The 22,738-nt window shown below is 39.5% G+C and overlaps 1 protein-coding gene across 2 annotated transcripts in view; it reads left to right on the forward strand.

Moving 5' to 3' along the window:
* The window catches only part of LOC120234048 (zona pellucida binding protein), a 111,347-nt gene that overhangs the window by 2,097 nt on the left and 86,512 nt on the right, over positions 1-22,738 (forward strand). For both annotated transcript variants that reach the window (XR_005528970.1, XM_039235668.1), the window contains exons 3-4: positions 10,532-10,657; positions 16,480-16,629. Coding sequence is in view for 1 of the 2 variants with exons in the window: in XM_039235668.1 (XP_039091599.1) it covers positions 10,532-10,657; positions 16,480-16,629 (276 nt within the window). In the remaining variant the exon portion in view is untranslated. The remainder of the gene's footprint in view (positions 1-10,531; positions 10,658-16,479; positions 16,630-22,738) is intronic.

A 22,738-nucleotide genomic window follows, 5' to 3' on the forward strand; every position in this document is an offset into this window, starting at 1 on the left:
GCCTGATTCTGTTTGCTGTAATTGCGTAAGTGGGTAAAAAATAGTTCTTTCTAGAAGTTATGTAATTAAAGTTGCCTGTAGTGTTTCTGCTTGTTATTGTTTAATTATTAGCCATGACATTAAATGTAGGCAGTTCAAATATGCAAAATGAGAGGTAGTTGCTATAGCAACTAAAACTTTTTTTTTTTTTCTGAGATAAATTTACATGCCTTAAAATTCCTCCTTGGAAGTGGACACTCCAGTAGCTTTTGGTATATTGACAAGGTTGTGTAACCATCAGCGGTATGTAATTTCACAATATCTTGATAGCTCCAGAAAGAAATGCTGTGCCCATTAAGCAGTCACTCTCTAGCTCCTGGAAGCCACTAATGTCCTATTAATTTGCCTGTTCAGAACCTTTTGTATAAGTGGAATCATACACCCTGTGGTCCTTTGCATCTGGCTTCTTTCGCTTATTGTAATGTTTTTGAGGCCCGTTCGTATTATGGAATGTATCCGCACCTCATTCGTCTTTGTGGCTGAATAACATTCTATCTTATGGACCTACCATTTTCCTTTCTTTTCTTTTTTAAAAAAATGTTTTTCTGTGTATTTATTTTTGAAACAGAGACAGAGTACAAGCGGGGGAGGGGCAGAGAAAGAGGGAGACACAGAATCCGAAGCAGGCTCCAGGCTCTGAGCTGTGAGCACAGAGTCTGATGTGGGGCTCGAACCCTCGAACTGTAAGATCATGACTTGAGCTAAAGTCGGGCACTTGACCAGCCGAGCCACCCAGGTGCCCCTGGACCTCCCATTTTCTGTGTATCCATCAATAGTGGATTTTTACATTGTTTCCACTTTTGGATTATTATGAATCACGCTGTTACAGACATTCCTGAAGTTTCTGTGTGGTCACATGTTTTCAATTCTCAGTATACATCTGGAACGTACGGTAACCCTGTTTCTTTGAAGAACCACCAATCTGTTTTTCAGAGTCTTCATTATTTTACTTGCGCATCAGCAGTGTATGAGGATTCAGATTTTATAGCATCCTTGCCAGTATTTGTTATTGTTCATCTTTTTCGATTATAGCTGACCTGGTGTGTGTGAAGTGGATTTTCACGTGGTTTTGAGTTGTATTTCCCTAATGTCTAATGACGTTTAAGATCTTTTCATCTGTTTGATGGACGTTTGGGTCTCTGCTTGGCATCAATGTCCAAGTTCTTTGCCCATTTTTAATTGAATGGTTTTCTTTCTTATCGAGTTGGAAGAGGGTTTTTTTTTTCCTACCTTCTAGATACTAAATCCTTATTAGATATTTGATTTACCAATATTTTCTCCAATTCTATGGATTGTATTTTTTTTGCCTAGTAGTACGTTTTCATTTATTTTAGTATATTTTATCGTCAAGTTAGCTAACATCCAGTGTGTACAGTGTGCACTCTGGTTTTGGGTGTAGATTCCCGTGATTCATTGCTTACATACAACACCCAGTGCTCATCGCAACAAGTGCCCATCACCCATTTTCCCCTGCCAAACCCCCACCCCCCATCAAGCCTCAGTTTGTTCTCTGTATTCACCAGTTTCTTATGGTTTGGATCTCTCTCTGTAACTATTTTTCCCCTTTCTCCTCCCCCATGGTCTTTGTTAAGTTTCTCAAGATCCACATATGAGTGAAAACATACGGCATCTGTGTTTCTCTGACTTATTTCATTCAGCGTAATACCCTCAAGGTCCAGCCATGTTGCTACACGTGGCCAGATTTCACTCTTTCTCATTGCCATCGAGTATTCCATTGTATAGATAAACCACATCTTCTTGATCCATTCGTCCGTTGATGGACACTTAGGCTCTTTCCATGTGTTGGCTGTTGTTGAGAGTGCTGCTATGCACATTGGGGTACATGTGCCCCTGTGCATCAGCACTCCTGTATCCTTTGAATAAATTCCTAGCAGTGCTATTGCTGGGTCATAGGGGAGTTCTAGTGTTAATTTTTTGAGGAACCTCCACACTGTTTTCCAGAGGGGCTGCACCAGTGAGTAGATTGTGTTTTCACTTAAAAAAATTTTTTTAAGTTTTAAAATTTTAATTCCAGTATAGTTAACATATAGTGTTATATTAATTTCAGGTGTACAATATAGTAATTCAACAACTCTATAAATTATTCATAATCTATCAGGATAAGTGTATCCTTAATCCCTATCACCTATTTCACACATCCCCCCAAGTCACCTCCCTCTGGGGACCATCAGTTCGTTCTCTACAGTTAAGAGTCTGTTTTTGGTTTGTCTCTCTCTCTTTTGTGTAGTTTTAAGGTTTTATTAATACAAACATGGAGTGCACACAAGTTGTGTGTCTATTTGTCTTCTTCACTGCGCAGCCTGGCCTTGGGATTGGCGACTCTGATGGCCAGCTGGGCTGCTCGTTCCACAATGGCTTTGCCGTTCTCAGAAGAGACATTGGGAGCAGTCTCTGCACATAAGATTAGTTGCACGTCAGCAGCTCTTCAAGCTCCTTGACCTTGGGGACCAGGAACTTCCGAAGCAAGTGGGCAGCATGTGCTTTGCTTTCTTGTTGCACCCGGCAACAACTAGGTAAAGGAGACACACAACGGAATATTACTCAGCCATAAAACAGAGTGATACCTTGCCGTTTGCAACAATGTGGATGGAGATAGAGAAAATGATGCCAAGTGAGAGAAGTCAGTCAGAGTGAGACAAATACCATATGATTTCACTTGTGTGTGGAATGTAAAAAACAAAAATGAACAGACGTGTTTTCGCTTATTTAATAGTGTTCTTCAAAGAACACATCTTAAACTCTGATAGAGTCTAGTTTTTAATTTTTTTTTCCTTTAGTACCAGTGTTTTTGGTGTTGTATCTCAGAAACAGTTGCCTAATCAACAGTCATAAAATTTTATTCCTGTATTTCCTTATAAGAATTTCATAGTTTTGGATCTTAGGTTTGGGTCTTTGATCCGTTTTGAATGAATGTTTGCATATGATACGAGCTCGGGGTCAAACTTCATTCTTCTGCACATGGACAGCCAGTTGTTTCAATACCATTTGTTCAAGAGACTTTTCTTTCCCTGTTGCATTTTCTTGATGCCTTGTTGAGTAGAAGTTGGCCATAGATGTACGGATGTTTTCTGGACTCTAAATTCTATGTCACTAATCTCTGTGTCTGTCCTTATGCCAGTATTATGCTGTCTGGATTACTGTTGCTTTATGGTGAATTTTGAAATTATTAAGTGTGAGCCCTCCAAATTTGGTCTTTTTCAAGATTGTTTTGGCTATTCTGGGTCTCTTGCAATTACATATTAATGCTAGAATCAGCATTGTCCATTTCTGTAGAAAAGCCCATTGGGATTTTAGTAGGAATTGCACTCAAAGTGTAGATCAATTTTGGTAGCACTACCAACAGTTGCATTAACTCTTTCAGTTCATGAACATATGGCGTCTTTCCATTTACTTAGAAATGCTTCAGTTTCCCCAGTGATGTCTTCTAGCTTTCAGTGTACAAGTCTTGTACTTCTCCTAAATTCATTCCTAAATATTTTATTCTTTTTGATGTTGTAAATGGAATGATTTTCAGTATTTAGGTTTTGGATTGCTCATTGCTATTATGTAGAAATATAATTCAGTTTTTCAAATCGATGTCGTGTCCTGTCACCTTGCTGAATCATTTATTAGTTCGATTTTTTTCGTTGGTAGGGAAGTCATTTCTTAGGATTTGCAAATAGAGATAGTTTTATTTTTTTCCGTTCCAATCTGGGTGCCTTTTAATTTCTTTCCAGTTGCTCCAGCAAGAACCTTCAGTTCCAAATTGATGATAACAGATATGCGTGTCTTAGTCTTGATCTTAGGGAGAGGGAAAGGTTTCAGACTTTCACTATGAAGTGTGATGTTAACTGTGACTTTTTAGTAGATTTTTATTTTTTATCAGATTGAGAAAGTTCCTTCCGTTCCTAGTTTATTGAGTGTGAAAGGGTATTGCTTTTCGTTAAACGCTTTGCCTGCGTACATTGAGATGACCATGTGTTTTTGTCCTTTATTCTATTGATATGCTGTGGTTTTACACTGATTGGTTTTTGTATTTTGAGTTAGCCATGCATTCTTGGGATAAATCCTGGTTTATTATGATGCATCGTCCTTTTTCATGCTGCGGGATTGGTGGCTACTCTTAATCTGACCCTTCTATGCCTATATTCATGAGGGAAATAGTTCTATAGTTTTCCTTGTCAGACTTTGGTTTTAGGGTAATAATGGCTTTATAGAATGAGTTGGGATATGTTTCCTTCTTCTAGTTTTTGGAAGAGTGTGAGGTATTGTTGTTAGTTCGACTTTACTTGTTTGGTGAAATTCACCAGTGAACTCATCCACTGCTGGGCTTTTCTTTGTTGGAAGAGTTTTGGTTACTAATTCATTCACTTTCCTTGCGTTTGGTCTATTCAGACTTTGTTTTTCTTTATGGTTTCTGATGAGAAATCAGCTAATTTGAGGACTACATGTACATAACAAGTTTCTTCTCTTGCTGTTTTCAAGAGTCTCTCTTTTGGGACTTTGACAGATGATTATGTGTCTGGGTGTGGGTCTCTTATAATCTATCCTAGTTTGAGTTCATTGAGCTTAGATGTGTAGATTCGCGTTTTTCATCAGTTTGGGGACATTTTGCCGTTATTTCTTCAAATATCTTTGTGTGCTTTTGCTCTCCACTCTTCCACGGGACTTTTATTATGTATATACTGGTCTGCTTGATGATTTCCCACAGGTCTCTGCTTACTGTTCAGTAAGTAATCCAGTCTAGTATACTCTCAAATCAATCTATATTGAGGTTTACCGACTTGCTATTCTGCCTGCCGATATCTGCTTTTGATTCTATTAGTGAATTTTTCAATTTAGTCATTATACTTTTTAATTCAGAATTTCTTTTGGGTTCTTCTTCTTCTTAATATAGATATATCTTTATTGATATTCTTTGGAGAGAAGTCATTTTCATTCTTTTCTTAGGACTTCAGAAATAATGTTCTTCAATCATGCTTAAAATAACTGTTTAGTACATCCAAAATTTGGGCTTCCTCAGGGACAATTATTTTAGTTGGTTTCTTTTTTCCCTGCTTATATTTCCCTGTTTGTTTGTTTTTGTTTGTTTGTTTGTTTCATGTTTCCTATTTTTGGTTGAAAACTGGGCTTTTTAAGTAATTTAATGTGGCAGCCTGGAAGTCCAATATTGATGTTGTTAGTGTTTGCTATAGCTGTTTGTAGGTTTCACGACTTGCCTGAACTCATTCCTTACATTCTATGTTGTTCATCATGTGTAGGCCCTGACATCTGTGCTCAGTTAGCTTACGCTGATCACTGGATGGAGATTTTATGAACACTGGAGCCAGTGAGTCTCCTAGTCTTTGCAAAGAGCCTTAGGATGCTTGTTGGGGCCCACCCTGAATGTGAGCTAGCCTGGGCATCAATGTCAGCCTGACGTTAGGAACGTAAGTTCTCATTCTTGACTGAGCATGCCCAGACTTGGGCATGAGCCCCACCCCATGCATGCATGTGGTCTCCTGTTTTCCTAGGAGTATGTTAGAACTTTTCAGGCTCCTGTGGACATGTCATGTCCAGTTTTGGGTTGGCCTGCTGTTTAACCCAGTGGTTACCCACTGCCATCAGGCAATTAGAAAGTTAAATGAAACTGTCTGGTTACCTTTTTAAAACTTCCTTTTGGGAAAAGGCTTTTTACAGTGGTTGTGCTCTGCATTGGATCCAGTGAAGACAGCCTCATGGGTGGAATCTTCCAGGAAACCACCAGAGAAGTCCAGTCATGACCGTTCTCTGGGAAGGAGGCATGGAAGTCTCTCCAGCCCCATCTGCCCTTTGGGTGGCTACCAGGGTGCTAGTTCTCACGGTGATTGGTTTGGTGGTTGGCAGAGCTAAGGGTGAGCCGGGGACTGAGAGATGGGTATAAGGAACCTTACAGTGCTACCAGCGCACCAGGCTCCTGCAGCAAGTCACCACAGACTGGGTCGATCACACAACCTAGTGTTACTGTCTCCCAGTTCTGGAGGGGAGAAGCTCAGTCACGGAGGCAGGGTTGGCTCTGCTTGAGGGCTGCGAGGGGACCTGTACCAGTTCTCCTTCCATGGTTGTGCGTGGCCATCTTCTTCCTGCGCCTCCTCCCATCATGTTCCCTCCGTATTTATACGTGTGTCCAGATTTCCCCTTTTATAAGACACCAGTCATTGGATGAGGATCACCCCAATGACCTCCTGTTAACTTGATTACTTTTCTGAAGACACTATGTCCAAATAAGTTCACGTTCTGAGATACTGGAGATTGGGGTCTAAACATCTGAGGCTGGGGAGAGGCACCATTCAACCCATCATGCAGAGGATCCAGTTGTTTCTCTTGAATAAACTTTTCATGACTTGCTTCAAGTCTTTGAGGAATTTGCAGAGCCCTGAAAATGTTGATCCAGAGAGTTTCTTCCTGTTTTTGTATTGCCTTTATGAAGGCGATCATTTTTATAGAGTTCCTTCCTCTGCCGTTTTCACGGATATCACAACTTATATCACAACTTTTGTTTTAAAAACTAAAATTTCCGAACTTAAATTATGAAATATTTATGTATCACTGATTTCTTTTTTATTGCTTTTGAAATTGGGTTTGATTAAATTTGTTATAAAAATAGATTGACATTTCAGTTCAGCGTGGATTTCTTATAGTAGATTGTTCTACAATATTTTACTACTTGTTCTTATATTTTTTTTAATGTTTATTTGATTTTGAGAGAGAGAGAGAGAGATGGAGTGTGAACAGGGGAGGGGCAGAGAGAGAAGGAGACACACAGAGTCTGAAGCAGGCTCCAGGCTCCAAGCTATCAGCACAGAGCTTGGCAGGGGACTGGAACTCATGAACCATGAGATCGTGACCTCAGCCGAAGTTGGATGCTTAACCTACTGAGCCACACAAGTGCCCCTACTTGTGCCTACAGAAAATGCTGACTGCCTCATTTTTCTTGCCTAGAATTTTTTCATTTTTTTTCTATCCTGTAAGGTCCTGGCATCTATCTATGTCAGCCAGTTTTCTCTTACATGATCTTTTTTAATTTGTTCAGTTTGTACTTATTCTTTTTGTTTAGTTGGTCTTTGTATATATCAGTGTGGCTTTGTAATTTATCTTGATAACGTATATAATGCTGGTCTCTCCTCTTTGCTTTTCTTTTATGGAATTTTGAGCTTTTCATAAGCCTTTAATTTTCTAACCTCATTTTCTTTTCTTTTTTTTTTTTTTTAATGTTTTATTTATTTCTGAGAGAGAGAGAGACAGCATGAGCAGGGGAGGGTCAGAGAGAGAGGGAGACACAGAATCTGAAGCAGGCTCAAGGCTTTGAGCTGTCAGCACAGAGCCCGATGCAGGGCTCGAACCCACGAACTGTGAGATCATGACCTGAGCCGAAGTCGGATGCTCAACCGACTGAGCCACCCAGGCACCCCTCTAACCTCATTTTCAAGAGTGTCTTTAAAAGTTCTTTTAAAGAAGAAATGCAAAGCATTGTTTCCTTTTTTCATGGAAATGTAAATCACAGCCGCAACACACCTGTCAGAGTGAGTAGAATAAAAAAGACAAGAAGTAACAGGTGTTGGTGAGGATGTGGAGAAAAATGAACCCTTGCTCACTGTTAGTGGGAGTGTAAATGGTGCGGTCACTGTGGAAAACAGTATGGAATATCTTCCCAAATGAAAAGTAGAAATACCATATGATTCAGTAATTCCACTTCTGAGTGTTTACCCAAAGAAAATGAGAACACTAATTCAGGAAGATGTATATGTTCTTATGTTTATTACAGCATTGTTTACAATAGCCAGCATACTGAAACAACCCAAATGTTCACTGAGAGATGATTGGATAAAGAAGTGGTATGTAGACACAATGGAATATCACTCAGCCAAGAAAAAAAAAAAAAAAAGAATGAGGTCTTGCTATTTTTGACAACATGGATGGACCTAGAGGGTATTATGCTAAGTGAGCTAAGTCAGAGAAAAGAGAAAGACAAATCCCATACAATTTTACTTACATATGGAATTTAACAAACAGAACAAATGACTAAACAAACCAACAAGAAAAACAACAAACCAACAAAAAGAAAACAGACCCATGTACAGAGAACAAACTGACTGGTGCCAGAGAGGAGGGAGGGGGGATGCACACAATGGGCGAAGGGGAGTGACAGATACAGGCTTCCAGTTATGGAATGAATCAGTCACACGGATATTAGGACAGTACAGCTTAGGGAATATGGTCAGTGGTGGTGTAATAGCGCCGTATGGTGTCGGACGGGAGCTATACTTGTGGTGAGCCCAGTGTGATGTGTAGACCGGTCGAATCACTATGCTCTGCACCTGAAACTGATGTGACATTATCAAGTATATTTCAATAAAGAAATAAACATGAACTGTCAAAGGTCATGCAGAGAAGGGATGCCTGGGTGGCTCAGTCAGTTAAGCGTCCGACTTCAGCTCGGGTCATGATCTCACGGTTCGTGGGTTCGGGCCCCGCGTCGGGCTCTGTGCTGACAGCTCAGAGCCTGGAGCCTGTTTCAGATTCTGTGTCTCCCTCTCTCTCTGACCCTCCCCTGTTCACGCTGTCTCTCTCTCTCAGAAAAAAAAAAAATTTGAAGAAAAAGGTCATGCAGAGAAGAGCCAGTGAGTCATTGCTGAAGAGTGACAGTTGTACACAGTGAGCACTTATCCAAGAAGTTAGAAGAAAGAAGTGAAGTTTAACTGAGACCAAGTGGGAAAGAAAAGGAGAAATTCATGAAAGAGACCAGAGAAGAAGAATAAGTTGAAGGGAACCAAAAGCTGTCTTTGGAACAATTAGTAGATGAGCTTTTGATAAACGTTTCATGAGAGAGTAAGGAAAGTACAGAAAATGTTATGGGTAAATAAAGATCAGCTGAAATTTAACATTATAACTTAATACTCTGAAGAAGTTCATGCTAATTTTAAATAACTCTAGTAAAATATAAATTTCTAAAGCAGACTTGATTAGGTTATGTAGTAGACCAATAATCAATTAAATTCTCTTCCTGATTGGTAATCAAAAATTTGTTTTCCTACTTTTCCCTGTTGCCAAAATAAAAAATAAAAAATAAATCCCAGGCTGTATAGTTTTCCAAGGACAAACAACATTTTCTATATTATTTTAGAGAAAATTTATAGAAGAAAATCTGCCAAATTCATTTTATGTGGCTAGTACAACTTTATATATCTTCCCTAATAATACTAAATTCAAAGTAATTTTGATACTGAAATTGAAAAAAGACAAAGGATAGTATGAAAGTAATACACAGTTATATTTCTGAATATAGGTACAAGTGTTGGAGGAATAACATGTGCCGATGGAATCCAACAGTATTTAAGTAAAAGCATGATCAATCAGAATTATTCCAGGAAATCAATTCTAGGAAAGCAATAGTATTATCAAACATTCCATTAAAATATTTAAGAAGAAAAAGATGATCATTTCAATACAGAGAAAAATTTCTTAAAATTCAACAGCAATTAATGACAAAAAACAAATAAGAATATAGGGGAACTTTCTTAACCTCTGGAAGAATATCTGTCTAAAAGCTATATTTAGGGGTGACTGAGTGGTTCCATTGGTTAAGGGTTGGACTCTTGATTTCAGTTCAGGTCTTTATCTAAGGGTTGTGATTGTGAAGCCTACTTAAAAAATCAATGAGTGAACGAAAGAATGAATGAGTGAAAGCTAACCATCATGCCATATGGTGAAACTTGGGAGACGGCCTCTTTAAAGTTAGGAAGAATTTTGACTCTCAGATACAATGTTTTATCTTACTGGATCACAATAAGCTTTGTATTTGGTGAGCCAGTGAAAATGTTGGCATGCAATTCGTGAGGAGTTGTCAAACCCTTGTCTAAAAGCTTACTTAGTACATTCAAGATAATTGAATCTTTACCACGTTCCTTTTGTGTCTCCGAAAGAATATATTTTTTTGCTTTTTTAATGATCAGGATTCTTTGAATCTTAAAGCAAAGTGGGAAAACTGCTTAATACTTAAAATCAAAGCATGTATTTATTGACTTTTTAATCACATCATAACTTTAAAATTCACTACTTTGTGTCACATCAATGTGCATAGTTATTCCTCTAATATAAACAGATTTATTGGTTCCTTTCAGGTTTGGTGTCTTTGCAAGACAGATAAAGTCTCGTATAGAATTGTTTTAATATTTTGTGATTAAACTGATATCCTGAGAATAGAATAAGTTAGTATAATGAACTCTGCGTAAAAGACCAGGGCATTATTTTCAGATCGAGAAACACATACGCACCCCAAATACAATACGCGTGTATATGTTTGAGGATTATTATATAATAATATAATGCAGTGAAATTTAGCTCTTACCAAGTAATTGCCGTAACCCAAAGAAAAGTTATGAAAGCGTGCAACTCAGACTACAAAAATGTGAGGCATCCTAGAGCATAAAAGGATACAAAATATTACTGGAACATTTTAATTTTGTATTTTCAGTGAAAGTATATGTTATGCTTCATCAAAAGAGTCCACACGTGTTATGTGTAACCCAGAGACTGCGAAACTCGGAAATGATAGATCCATCATTCCAGTGGCATGGACCAAGAGGAAAAATTATTTCAGGTAAGCTTTTGTTTCAGTTATAACTAAGTTGATATATCTGGAATACACTCGGAACACAGAATGGTTGTATCTCATGTTTATGTATCTGTTTCCTCACTTGTTTTTCCTGTGATTTCCCTTCAGAGTTAGAGTCTAACAGTATAGGTGGGAGAACCATTTTTCACAGATCTTAATCTGAGAGAGAGAGATACTTGGTGATTGAACTGCTTGGAGAGTTCTCTCAGCACCTGTATTCCACAAAAATGTTACTGTTTTAAAACTTTTAAAAGTTCTTAAAGCCATTTTGGTTTCTTCATTCAGACTTTTGTTAGTCAAGTGTGTATGAAGAAGCAGATATAATTCTGTTTTTTATTGAAAATACAAATGAACCCTTTGAGCTACAGATTTATAAACATGGTTTTGTCTTAAATAGCACCCCGTAGGGTCAGCTCGAGACTTTATCAGTAGTTAGAGTTTTACTTTTTTTGATCTTACATTTCTTTCTAAAATCCATACCAATGTGGATTATATTTGTTTGTTTGTTTTTAAATTTTTTAACGTTTATTTTTGAGACAGAGAGTGTGAGTGGGGGAGGGGCAGAGAGCGAGGGAGACACAGAATCCGAAGCAGGCTCCAGGCTCTGAGCTGTCAGCACAGAGCCCAACACAGGGCTCAAACGCACGAACCGTGAGTTCATGACCTGAGCCAAAGTTGGACGCTTAACAAACTGAGCCACCCGGGCGCCCCTCTTACTATATTTTTAATATATTCAGGATCTGTATAATGTGCCTCATTATGCCTGATAATTGGCTCTGTGTCTTTCCTCTTTCATTTTGGTCTCTCTGTACCCAGGTTTAAAAATTTTACCAGTCCTGGGGCTCCTGGGTGGTTCAGTCGGTTAAGTGTCTGATGACAGCTCAGGTCATGATCTCACAGTTCATGGGTTCAAGCCCCGCGTCGGGCTCTGTGCTGACAGCTTAGAGCCTGGAGCTGCTTCAGATCCTGTGTCTCCCTCTCCTGCTGGCCCTCCCCTGCTCGCACTCTCTCTCTCTCAACAATAAATAAACACTAAAAAAAATGTTTTTATCAGTCTTCTCAAGGGACCAGCTTTTGGTTTGATTTATTTTTCTCTATTATTTTTTTATTTTAACTTTCACTGATTTCTGATTTTATTTTTATTATTTCCTTCCTTCTGTTTGCTTTGGGTTAAGTTTGCTTATCTTTTTTGCTGGTTGTAGAATTCTGGATTGATGCCTTCTTTTTCTTTCAACAGTCTAAAGATGGTCCTCTGTATTCTTTTTGCTTGCATAGTTCCTAATGAGTAGTCTGCTATTATCTTATCCCTGTCCTTCTGTAGAAAGTGTGCCACTTTTTCTGACTGAATTCAAGATTTTTTCTTTACCTTTGGCTTTCCATGATTTGAATTTTACATATCTCATTTTTGTATTTGTTTTTGTTTTATTCTGCTTGGTGTTCTCTCAGCTTCTTGGACCCGTAGTTTGGTGTTTGCCGTTAATTTTTGAAAATTCTCTGCCATTATGTCTTCAAATATTTATTCTGTCCCATGCTATCCCCCTCTCCTTCTGAGATTTCTATCACACGTGGGTAACACTCTTTGGTATTGTTACACGGCTCTTGGATTTTTTTCTTCCTGGTTGTGGTGGTTTATTTTTTCTCTTTGAGATTCAGATTGACTTGTTTCTTTTGACCTGTATTGAAGCTCATTGATTCCTTAGCCATGTCGCTTTTTTCATGAGTCCATTGAAGGAATACATCATCTATATTACTGTCTTTTTTGTTTTTGTTTCTGTTCATTTTGTTTTGGTTTTAGTTCTAGCATTTTCATTTGATCATTTCTTATAGTTTTAGTCTCTCTGCTAAAATCTCCTATCTGGCCTTGCGTATTATGTATGTTTTCTATTCAGTATTTTAATACATTTGTCATTATAATTTTAAATTACCTGTCTGATATTTTTGCCATATAGGTCATTAGGTGCCTGGCTGTATACATTGCCTGGGATTTTGTAAATATGTCATGTCTCACTTTTCTGTATGTCTTCTAGTTTTTTATTAGAGTTGGTCATCTTGAATAAAATAAGACTGTAGGTAATAAGTATTTTTATGCTTTGAGGTAAACATTTACCTTTTAAAAAATAGCGTTGTGTTTAGTATTAGAAATTTGTGTTAATCTAGTCAAGAATTTATCTTGGTTTAATATTGGTTGTTGCTGTGGTTATTGAAAGCTTGAGATAAAATTAAAGACGTTTTAGGTGTTGGCTTGTTCATGAGAAGCTTTGTTCTCCAGTGTCTTTGGAGAAGTCATTTCCTCCTTTGGCTTTTGTTTCTCCCCCCTTTTTTTTTTTCTTGTTAAATTCTCTGGAATCTCTTTCTTGCAGCTCTTCCAGTTTGATTACACTGCATTTCGACTCTTACTGACGGGTCATTGGGAGAGAGGGACTGTCTTTGATGTTTGGTTAAGCCTGGCCTCTGGCAGGAATGGTGCCCTGGGTCTGGGGGGGGCAGGGCCGCCGTCACAGGCACCCCAACTCCTTCTCCGGCTGTAGTGTTGCCCTGGTACTTCTTGCAGACTCTTCCTCAAGGATGACACGCTTTTTTTTTTGTCCTTCACATTTCCTTCCTCAGTGGCGACAAGTTCCCACGGGGACCTGGGTGACTGCTTCTTCTCCTTCTCTCCCAGGAGTTAAAGCGTTGCTCCATACCGGAAGTAGGGGAATGGGTGTGGGCAGACGTCGGCCGGCTGCTGGGTCCTCCTCCAGCCAGAGTCCAGGGGGAGTCGGACCTCCTGTTTGGTCACTCAGAGGTGTTCCTGAAGGTAGAGCCTGTAAGAGGGTGTAATGCCCCCGACTCACCCCCCTGAATATCTGGACCAATATCCGTGGTGCTCAGAAGTCTCACCTGCCCACACTGGTTGACACTTGGCTTCTGGTCACGCACTGAAAACTCGTCGCTGAGTCTTCTTAAATGCTTAGGCCCTGGTTCCATCCATACGTCACTGTCCCTCCCAGATTTCAGGTTTACTGGTTATCTTCCCACCTGAATTTTTTGATGGGTTCAAGATAAATTGTTAACTGACAGTTTGTCTTTCTCCTTATTGTGATAGTGGGGTCGATATTCTTACGGTCAGTTTCCATATCTGAGCAGAAACCAAAAGCGTCAACTTATTTTTTTAAAATAATAAGTCGTAATGAAAACATGCGTTAATTTTGCCGTGTGATTTTTAGAGTTGTAAGTCATGGACTTCTAAATTTTTAGACGATCCAGTTAAGGTGTAGAGAAAGAAGTATTGACTTTGGTTCCGTTATTCCCTGACTGTATGCTATTGTATGAGTTGTTAGAGTGATGTCCTTGGGCAGCATGAAATTCCCACTTAAACACAGTTCCCTAAAAGTCAGTTGTTAAGTGGTGGTATAGCATGACCATTTCTATCTGCTATAAAGTCCTCTATTTTTTTCAAAATGTCCTACCTTTAATTTTATTTATTTATTTATTTATTTATTTATTTATTTGGAGGAGGAGTACATGAGTGAGGGAAGGAGAGAGGGAGAGAGAGAGAGAATATCAAACAGGCCCCATGCTCAGCTCAGCCCCAACACGGGGTTCAGTCTCAGGACTGTGAGATCATGACCTGAGCTGAAATCAAGATTTGGACATTTAACTGACTGAGCCTCCCAGGCGCTCCCACTTAAATTTTTTTAAAAATTAGAAGATGAGAGGGTGCTTTATTATGGATCATATACCCTACTTGACTTTCTGGCCGTCACAGTACTTAACATTGTAGCAGGCATTCAGGTATGTATAAATGCAGTTATTAGTTGATACTTCTGGTTTAGGAAAATTTCATTTCAAATTATTGCCAAGCCTGCATAGCCCATTGACAACATGATATTTCTGGTATTTAAAATTTGTGGGCATTTTATTTTATGATTTGAGAAGAATAGGTATTAACCCTTCTTTATTTTTTAAAAAAATTTTAAGTTTTTATTTAAATTTCAGTTAACATGCAGTGCAGTGTTAGTTTCAGCCGTACGATGTAATGATTCCATACACCCCCCGGTGCTCGTCACGACAAATGTCCTCCTTCATCCCTGGTCACTGTTCACCCATGCCGCCACCCACCTCCTCTCTGACAGCCGTCAGTTTGTTCTGTGTTGTTAAAGAGTATGTTTCTTGGTTTGCCTCTCTCTCTCTCTCTCTCTCTCTCTCTCTCCCCACCCCCCATGCTCATTTGTTTTGTTTCTTAAATTCCACATGAGTGAAATCATGTGGTGTTTCTCTTTTCTCAGATTGACTTACACAGTCAGCTTTTATCATATTTACTATAAAGTATTTGTTTATCCTGAAATATATAGCAAACACTTGAAAACTCGTTAATCTATTTTAGCAATCTATTTAGAGTCGGACGGACGCTCAACCAACTGAGCTAACCAGGCACCCTGAAATGGAACAGATTTTTATTGAGCAAATTAATGGTGAAAATTTCATCACTAAGAACATTCATGTTTTGTCATACTTTAAGGAAATACATTTATTTTAGTTAAGATAAATTTCAACCTGAAGTTTTATAAGCAAACATTATTTACTTAAAGTAGAAAAGAGATAATTCTTTGCTTGGATAATACTTTCCATTTTAATGAATGGCATATTAAATTATTGAGTGAGTTTTAATATAACAATTATCAGATGCAAAACCGGTTATGTACTTTCAGAATAACAGCTTGAATTACTTAAAGACTGATAGCTCTTTTGAGTACTGTAAGTTTGTATTCGTTGCAGGAAAACAAACCTGTGAGATATGCTATCATATATTTTGATTCTTTGTTTTACAAGTGAAGGAGCTGGACTTAAGGGGATTAAGCGATTACCCCCGAGGTTACACAGTTTATGAGAAAGAAAGGGAGACCTAAACCCATGGCTCAAGCCTCTACATCACACCTCTTTCCCATCACACAGCACAGCTTTCTCCCAATGTGATACTTAAGTGACGAAGCACATGAAAGTACAAAGGGCTCTCACATCCAATCCTAACTCTCAACACTGCAGCTGTGCGATTGTGTGATTTTGGGCAGATCAGGTGACCCAGTCTCTTATTTCCTTTCTTCTGCACCCCGCAGGTTGTCACTCAGCCTTTGCCCGGTATCCTGTGTAATGACTAGAAGTACCTAGTTGTGGGCCCCTGGGTGGCTCAGTCGGTTTAGCGTCCAACTTGGGCTCAGGTCATGATCTCACGGTTCATGGTTAGAGCCTGGAGCCTGTTTCAGATTCTTTATCTCCCTCTGTCTGTGACCTTCCCCTGCTCACGCTGTCTCTATCTCTCAGAAATAAAAAAAACAAAAAACAAAAAAAACCTAGAAGTACCTAGTTTTTAGTATCTTGGACTAGTCTTTGTTCTGGGTACATTGTTTCCTCCCTTTCACATATAGTTTGTAAGCTTACAGAGGGCATAACTTATTAATAAGTATACATGTATGTGTGTGTATATAATTACTTCATAGTGTACGTAAATACGTGCTGTTTTTATACATCTGCGAATATCTGATGGAGCCCAATTCAGTGCAAGGAGAAGATCAGGAGTGCATTAAGTTCCTGGAACTGTTAGTCTCTGACCACACACCTGGTGACCCCTGGTTAGTACAGCTCACACACTCAGAAGGCCCTCCTGGCGTTGGCTGTCAGCACACACCAGCAGCAGTCACGAGTTAGGTATGCCCCCAGCAAATGTCGGTGATTCTGTAGGTAACTTTTGATGGCTTTGCTCTGTTTAGAAAATACTTTGTTTGTCTCCATGTCATGTGATTTATTACCACATGTTGTTCCTTTATCAGAAAACAGCACTGCACAGGTAACATCCACCGGAAGCCTCATATTCCAGAACTTTGAGGAGGGGATGAGTGGAGTTTATACATGTTTCCTCGAGTATAAACCTACCGTGGAGGAAATTGTGAAAAATCTTCAACTAAAATATGTCATATATGGTAAGAGGTACCTTGAGTTGTATTTTAACATTAATTAATGTTTTCAAATATTTCAATATCTTAAAGGGACTTTGTTATTTTCTCGTCTTTTAGTTAAAGAAAAACTACGGCTTGCTGCTATTTTATAGAGTGCTCCGTAAGTGTTAGTGGTGAGGGCAGACCTTGTTTTCTTCCGGGGAATGTTGACATGAACACAGATAAATTTAAGCCACTGTGTGAAAATGGGGGGCGGGGGGAGGATGGAAATTATGTTTTCAAATTATTATAATACTATAGTCTGTACTGCTGTTAAATTCAGAGTTTCACGCTGGGTGGCACCTTACCATCCCCTGGATGGGGGCAGGAAATGCCACCGTAAATCCTTCCCTAGAAGCAGTGTGAGCTGTGCGAGTCTGAGATGGGGAGAGCTGGCTTGATAATTGAGTGGCCGGGAGAACAGCTGGGCAGAGGTTGCTCGTACATCCCCTCTCACCAGGGGACCTGTGGGTGGCGGACAGAGTAGGGGTCCTCCGGGTACACCTGTCTGATCCCCAGGACCTGGACCCATGCTGCCTTCCCGTGGCCAAAGGCGCTTTGCAGATAGCGATTAGCTAACCGTTGTGAGCAGAGGAGGTTATCTTGAAGTCGCTGAGCAGGCCCAGTGCCAGGGTCCTCGGAACAGGAGGTGCCAGGGCCAGCGGCACATAATGGAGGCGTGGTGGCGGAAGGACAGGCCGCGGTGGCTTCCCCTGAGGAGGGAGGAGGGGCCACAGCCGGGGAGAGCAGGAGGCCTCTAGAAGCCGGAGGTGGCAGAGGCCTGGAGCTTCCAGAAGGAAGGCACCTTATAAGATTCACTGGAACTTCTCATCTCCAGAACTGCAAGATGATAATATTTGATAATATTTGAAGCCACTGCATCTGTGATGATTTGTCACAGTAGCAGCGGGAAACTAATGCACCATCCTTGTCACAGCTGGGTTGCACAGCGTAGCAGAATTATTAGTGGTTTCCCGATAATTTGTGGTCACTGATGAAACACTATCCCGTATATCCAAAGAAAGACCTAATTTTTTTATGAGAAATTCTATTAACTTCCTTAGGCAAAAAAATTTGTTTACCTTTTGAATCTGTCATTCTTCCTTCTTGTTACGTGGTTTTTTCCATCTTGTTATTTCACTTGTTTAAAAGAAATTTACTTTGAAGTCTCTTATAAGGGTACATTCACATAGGCTGACAAGTGTAACAGTGCCTAAAATGAATGCTAGTATGTAGTAATGATGGGCGTAGCTAATACTTACTATATTCTGTGCCACGCAGTGCCGGGTTTCCATGGGATTATAACAATAGAAAACACATAGAGTGCGTATGCGAGGCATTGCTTAAAGAGCTGTGTTTGCATTTGACTCACTCAAGCCTACAACAGAGCTGTGCAGTGGGTACTGCTGTGTCCTGTCCTGTGCAGACACACCAAGGCACAGGGTGGTGAAGTGACCTGCTCAGAGCCTCACAGTGCGAATGGGGTGGAGGTCCAGATTCTAACCTAGGAATTCTCATTCTGGAGTTGGTTCCCCAGAGCCCACAGGCTGAGGCCTCATTTAATAAACCCTGATTTTGTAGACCTGCTATTTTCGTGCTTAAAACAAAATCATGTAGTTCGTTCCATTTCAATCATGGAAAGAGCCCAAATGTCCATCAACTGATGAATGAATAAAGAAGATGTTGTTTGTATGTACAATGGAATACTGCTTGGAAATGTGAAAGAGTGACATCCCACCATTTGCAGCAATGGGGATGGAACTGGAGGGTATTATGCTGAGTGAAATAAATCAGTCAGAGAAAGATAGATATCACATGTTTTCACTTATAGGTGGAACTTGAGAAACTTAACAGAAGACCATGGGGGAGGGGAAGGGGAAATATAGTTACAAACAGAGAGGGAGGCAACCGTAAGAGACTCTTAAATACAGAGAACAAACCGAGGGCTGATGGGGGTGGGGGAGAGTGGAAAATGGGTGATGGGCATGGAGGAGGGCACTTGTTGGGAGGAGCACTGCATGTTGTATGTAAATGATGGATCATGGGAATCCACTCCCCAAACCAGGAGCACACTGTACACACTGTATGTTAGCTAACTTGACTATAAATTATATTTAAAAAAAAAAAAAACGATCCACTTTAACCTTTCTAATGGCCACATGGTATTCCAGATTTGAGCACTTCTCAGTTGGTGGCCATGGGGTTTGTATCACATTTCCCTCCTTCAGGCAGTCCTATTACGGAAAATTTAAATAAATCTCTCTCCCTACTGCCCACGGGATTTGTGTGTGTGTGTGTGCGTGCGCACACACGCGTGCGTGTCTTTTTGTCTGTCTCTCATCTATTTGTGTGTAAACACACAACCCACACATTTTACGTATGCATGCATGCATGCACGCACATATGTATTCATGTATGTATGTACGCATGTGTGCATGTACGTGTGTATTTACGTATGTACGTATGTATTCGTACCATTCCCCCATGAGGCACACTTTATGTTTTCCAAATTTAAAAACAGGCAAAATTAGGTTATCAAATGGAGAAACACTGGGGATAATCACCTCTTTATTAATTAGGTTTGATAGAATAAGTTGTAATCCTAGAAGACCTGTTTTAACTTACCTTAGACTGTATTACTATGGTCTGATATATACATATTGGTCCATATAATTATTACCCTAGAGTTAATGAGATCCAATTTTATCAAGTCAATTACAAATGCTAAGGATTTAATTTAATTTTCTTCCATTAAGAGCATCTCCTCAATATGACGCTTAAAATATTAAGGCAGTAAAATATTAAGGCAGTGACGCTTACAGTATTAATACCAGAACTATAGAAAATTTAGGCAAGGCTACAATTTAAGTGAGCCATACTTACTTTTCTCTATTTTATATTTATTATTTGTTCGGAGCTGTTTGTGAACTCATAAGTTGAGAAAGAACTACTTGTGAGGTTAAGGTAAGTTGCATGGACTCTTACTGTCAGATGGCAACCGATATCCATGCCCACCCAGTTGTTCCTGCTTGAGCACCAACCCCCAAGTTACCTTGTTGATCGGTATTAGGAGTCACTCATTCTGGCCTTGATATGCTGGGTCCACTTTGCGAAGGAACTTACTGTAGGAACTTCTTTTGTGGTTATGGGAGCAACATTGCGTTCCTGAAAGACCTGTTTTTCTTAATGCCTCCCATTAAGCGATAAACAGGCTATTGGCCCCTGCTCACAGAGAACTGACTTTTGCCTTTACTATGCTAATGCCACCTCTGGGCTGTTTCCCATCTTTTGCATGTCAGTGTTCTGGAGAATCTTTACTGATCAAAGGATTTATCATCAGAATGCCACTTCTGGGCTGTTCCCCATACACCTATGCATATCAGTGTTCTGGAAAGTTTTTACTGATCAAAGAATTTATCATTAGAATGCCACTTCTGTGCCGTCCCCAAACACTAAATCATAAAATAAAGTTGAGTCTCAGACAGTGCAGAGAGGCCTGCCTGGTGACCAGAAAGAGTCTCGGGGCTCTCTCACTCTTTCTCGCCGACACCGTCCATCCATCAGGGACCCCTAGACCTGGCTCTGGCGGGCCTCCGGCAATTATTCTTATATTACAGACAGTACCATATTTAAGTTTAGTTGGTTCCCCAGGTAAAACCATATTTTGAGCCTTCTTACTAAGTCTATAGAGTTTGGTCGTTTTGGTGGACTTTACCAAATGTTAAAATAAATTTATACAGGCACAAAAGCCCATCAGAGCCCTTTTGGTCTTTTTGTATGTAAAGTTCCTTGGTATATGCATTTGGCATATAAATTTCCTTAAATTTCTAATTTTATTTTTAAAAAGTTTTTAGGGGCGCCTGGGTGGCTTAGTTGGTTAAGCGTCCGACTTTTGCTTAGGTCATGATCTCACGGTGCGTGGCTTCGAGCCCCGCGTCGGGCTCTGTGCTGACTGCCAGCTCAGAGCCTGGAGCCTGTTTCAGAGTCTGTGACTCCCTCTCTCTCTGACCCTCCCTGCTCACGCTGTCTCTCTCTCTCTCCTACAAATAAATAAAAACATTAAAAAAATTTTTTTTAAGTTTTTAATATTTATTTACTTTTGAGAGAGAGAAAGACAGAATGCAAGACGGGGAGGGCAGAGAGAGAGGGAGACTCAGAATGTGAAGCAGGCTCAGGCTCTGAGCTGTCAGCACAGAGCCCGACTTGGGCTCAGGTCATGATCTCACAGTTTGTGGGTTCGAGCCCCCACGTTGGGCTCTGTGCTGACAGCTCAGAGCCTGGAGCCTGCTTTGGCTTGGCAAAACCAAGGGTGTCGCATACCAAGGATCATTCCTTTAGTTTTCATGTCCTTTTTTTTTTCTTAAATTTTTAATGTTTATTTTTGAGAGACAGAGTGCAAGTGGGGAGGGGGAGAGGGAGAGGGAGACACAGAATCTCCAGCCTCTAAGGTGTCAGCACAGAGCCCGACATGGAACTTGAACTCATGAACCATGAGATCATGACGTGAGCTGAAGTCAGGCCCTCAACCAACTGATCAACCCAGGTACCTCCCCCTCAGCCATGTCTTTACTCTTCACTACCTGCCTGTGGTAACCACCAATCTGTTCTCTATATCTGTGAGGTTTTCTTTTTTAGATTGTACTTAGAAGAGAAATCATACAGTAATTATCTTTCTCTGACTTACTTGACTTAGCATAAAGCCCTCAAAGTCCATATATGTTGCCACATGTGTGTGCATGCACACACATGCACACATACACACGTGCACACACACATGCACATACACAGCCTACAATTTCTTTAGCCACTCAATCAGTTGGGACACAGTTTCCATACCTCAGCTATTGTAAGTAGTGCATAGTCATTCTGTTACCATTTCCCTGATCATGATGTTGAGCACTTTTTCATGTACCTGTTGGTCATCTGTATTTCTTTGGAAAAATGTCTATTTAGATCATTTGCCTATTTTAAATTGGATTGTTTGTGTTTTTGCTGTAGATTGATATAAGGTCTTTATAGATTTTGGATAGTAACTGCTTACCTGATACATGATTTGCAAAAGTCTTCTTGTACTCAGTAGGTTGTCTTTTTTATTTTATTGAGTATTTCCTTTGCTTTACAGAAGCTCTCTGGTATAATATAGTTTCACTTGTTTATTTTTGCTTTTGTTACCTTTGCTTTTGGTATCAGATTAGAAAAATGGCAAAGGAACTTATCACCTATTTTTTTTTCTAGGAGTTTTATGGTTTTAGGTCTTACCTTCAGTTCTTTAATCCATTTTGAGTTAATTATTACATGTAGTATAAGATAGTGATCCAGCTTCATTTTCTATGTGCATGTCCAGTTTTCTAGCACTCTTAATTGAGAGACCAACCTTTGCATCATTGTATATTCTCAGCTCCTTTCTTATAAATTAATTGACTATATATGTGGATTTGTTTCCGGACTCTCTAGTCTGTTCCATTGTCTGTATCTCTATACCGTACTTTTTACATTACTGTAGCTTTGTAATAGAGTTTGAAATCAAGGAGAATGATGCCTCCATCTTTGTTCTTCTTTCTTGAGATTGTTTTGGCTATATGGGGTCTTTTGTGGTTCCATACAAATTTTAGGATTGTTGTTCTCTTTCTGTAAGAAGTACCACTGTAATTCTGATAGGGATTTTAATGAATCACATTGATTTGGTTAGTATGAACATTTTAGCAATATTAATTATTATAATCCCATGTACATGGAATATATTCCCATTTATTTGTCATCTTCAGTTTGTTCATGGCTTGTAATTTGCAGTATTTTTGCAGAGCTAAAGCATTTCAATTTCATGAAGTCTTGTTTATCAGACTTGGTTATTAATCATGCTTTTGGTATCAAGTCTAAGAATTCTTTGCCTGTCTATCTTTGCAGAGATACCCTCCTATTTGTTTCTAAAGTCTGACAGTTTCACTTTTAATGTTATGCATGTTCAGTTGATTTTTGTGTAAGGTATGAGGTTTAATTTTTTTTATAGATGGATAGCTACTTATGCCAGCTTCATTTCTTGCAAAGACTGTTCTTCCTTTTATGAAATGTTTTTGTACCTTTGTCAAAAACCAGT

The sequence above is a fragment of the Hyaena hyaena genome, unplaced genomic scaffold (assembly GCF_003009895.1).
Source record: "Hyaena hyaena isolate Hyena2069 unplaced genomic scaffold, ASM300989v1 scaffold_101, whole genome shotgun sequence".
NCBI lineage: Eukaryota > Metazoa > Chordata > Mammalia > Carnivora > Hyaenidae > Hyaena > Hyaena hyaena.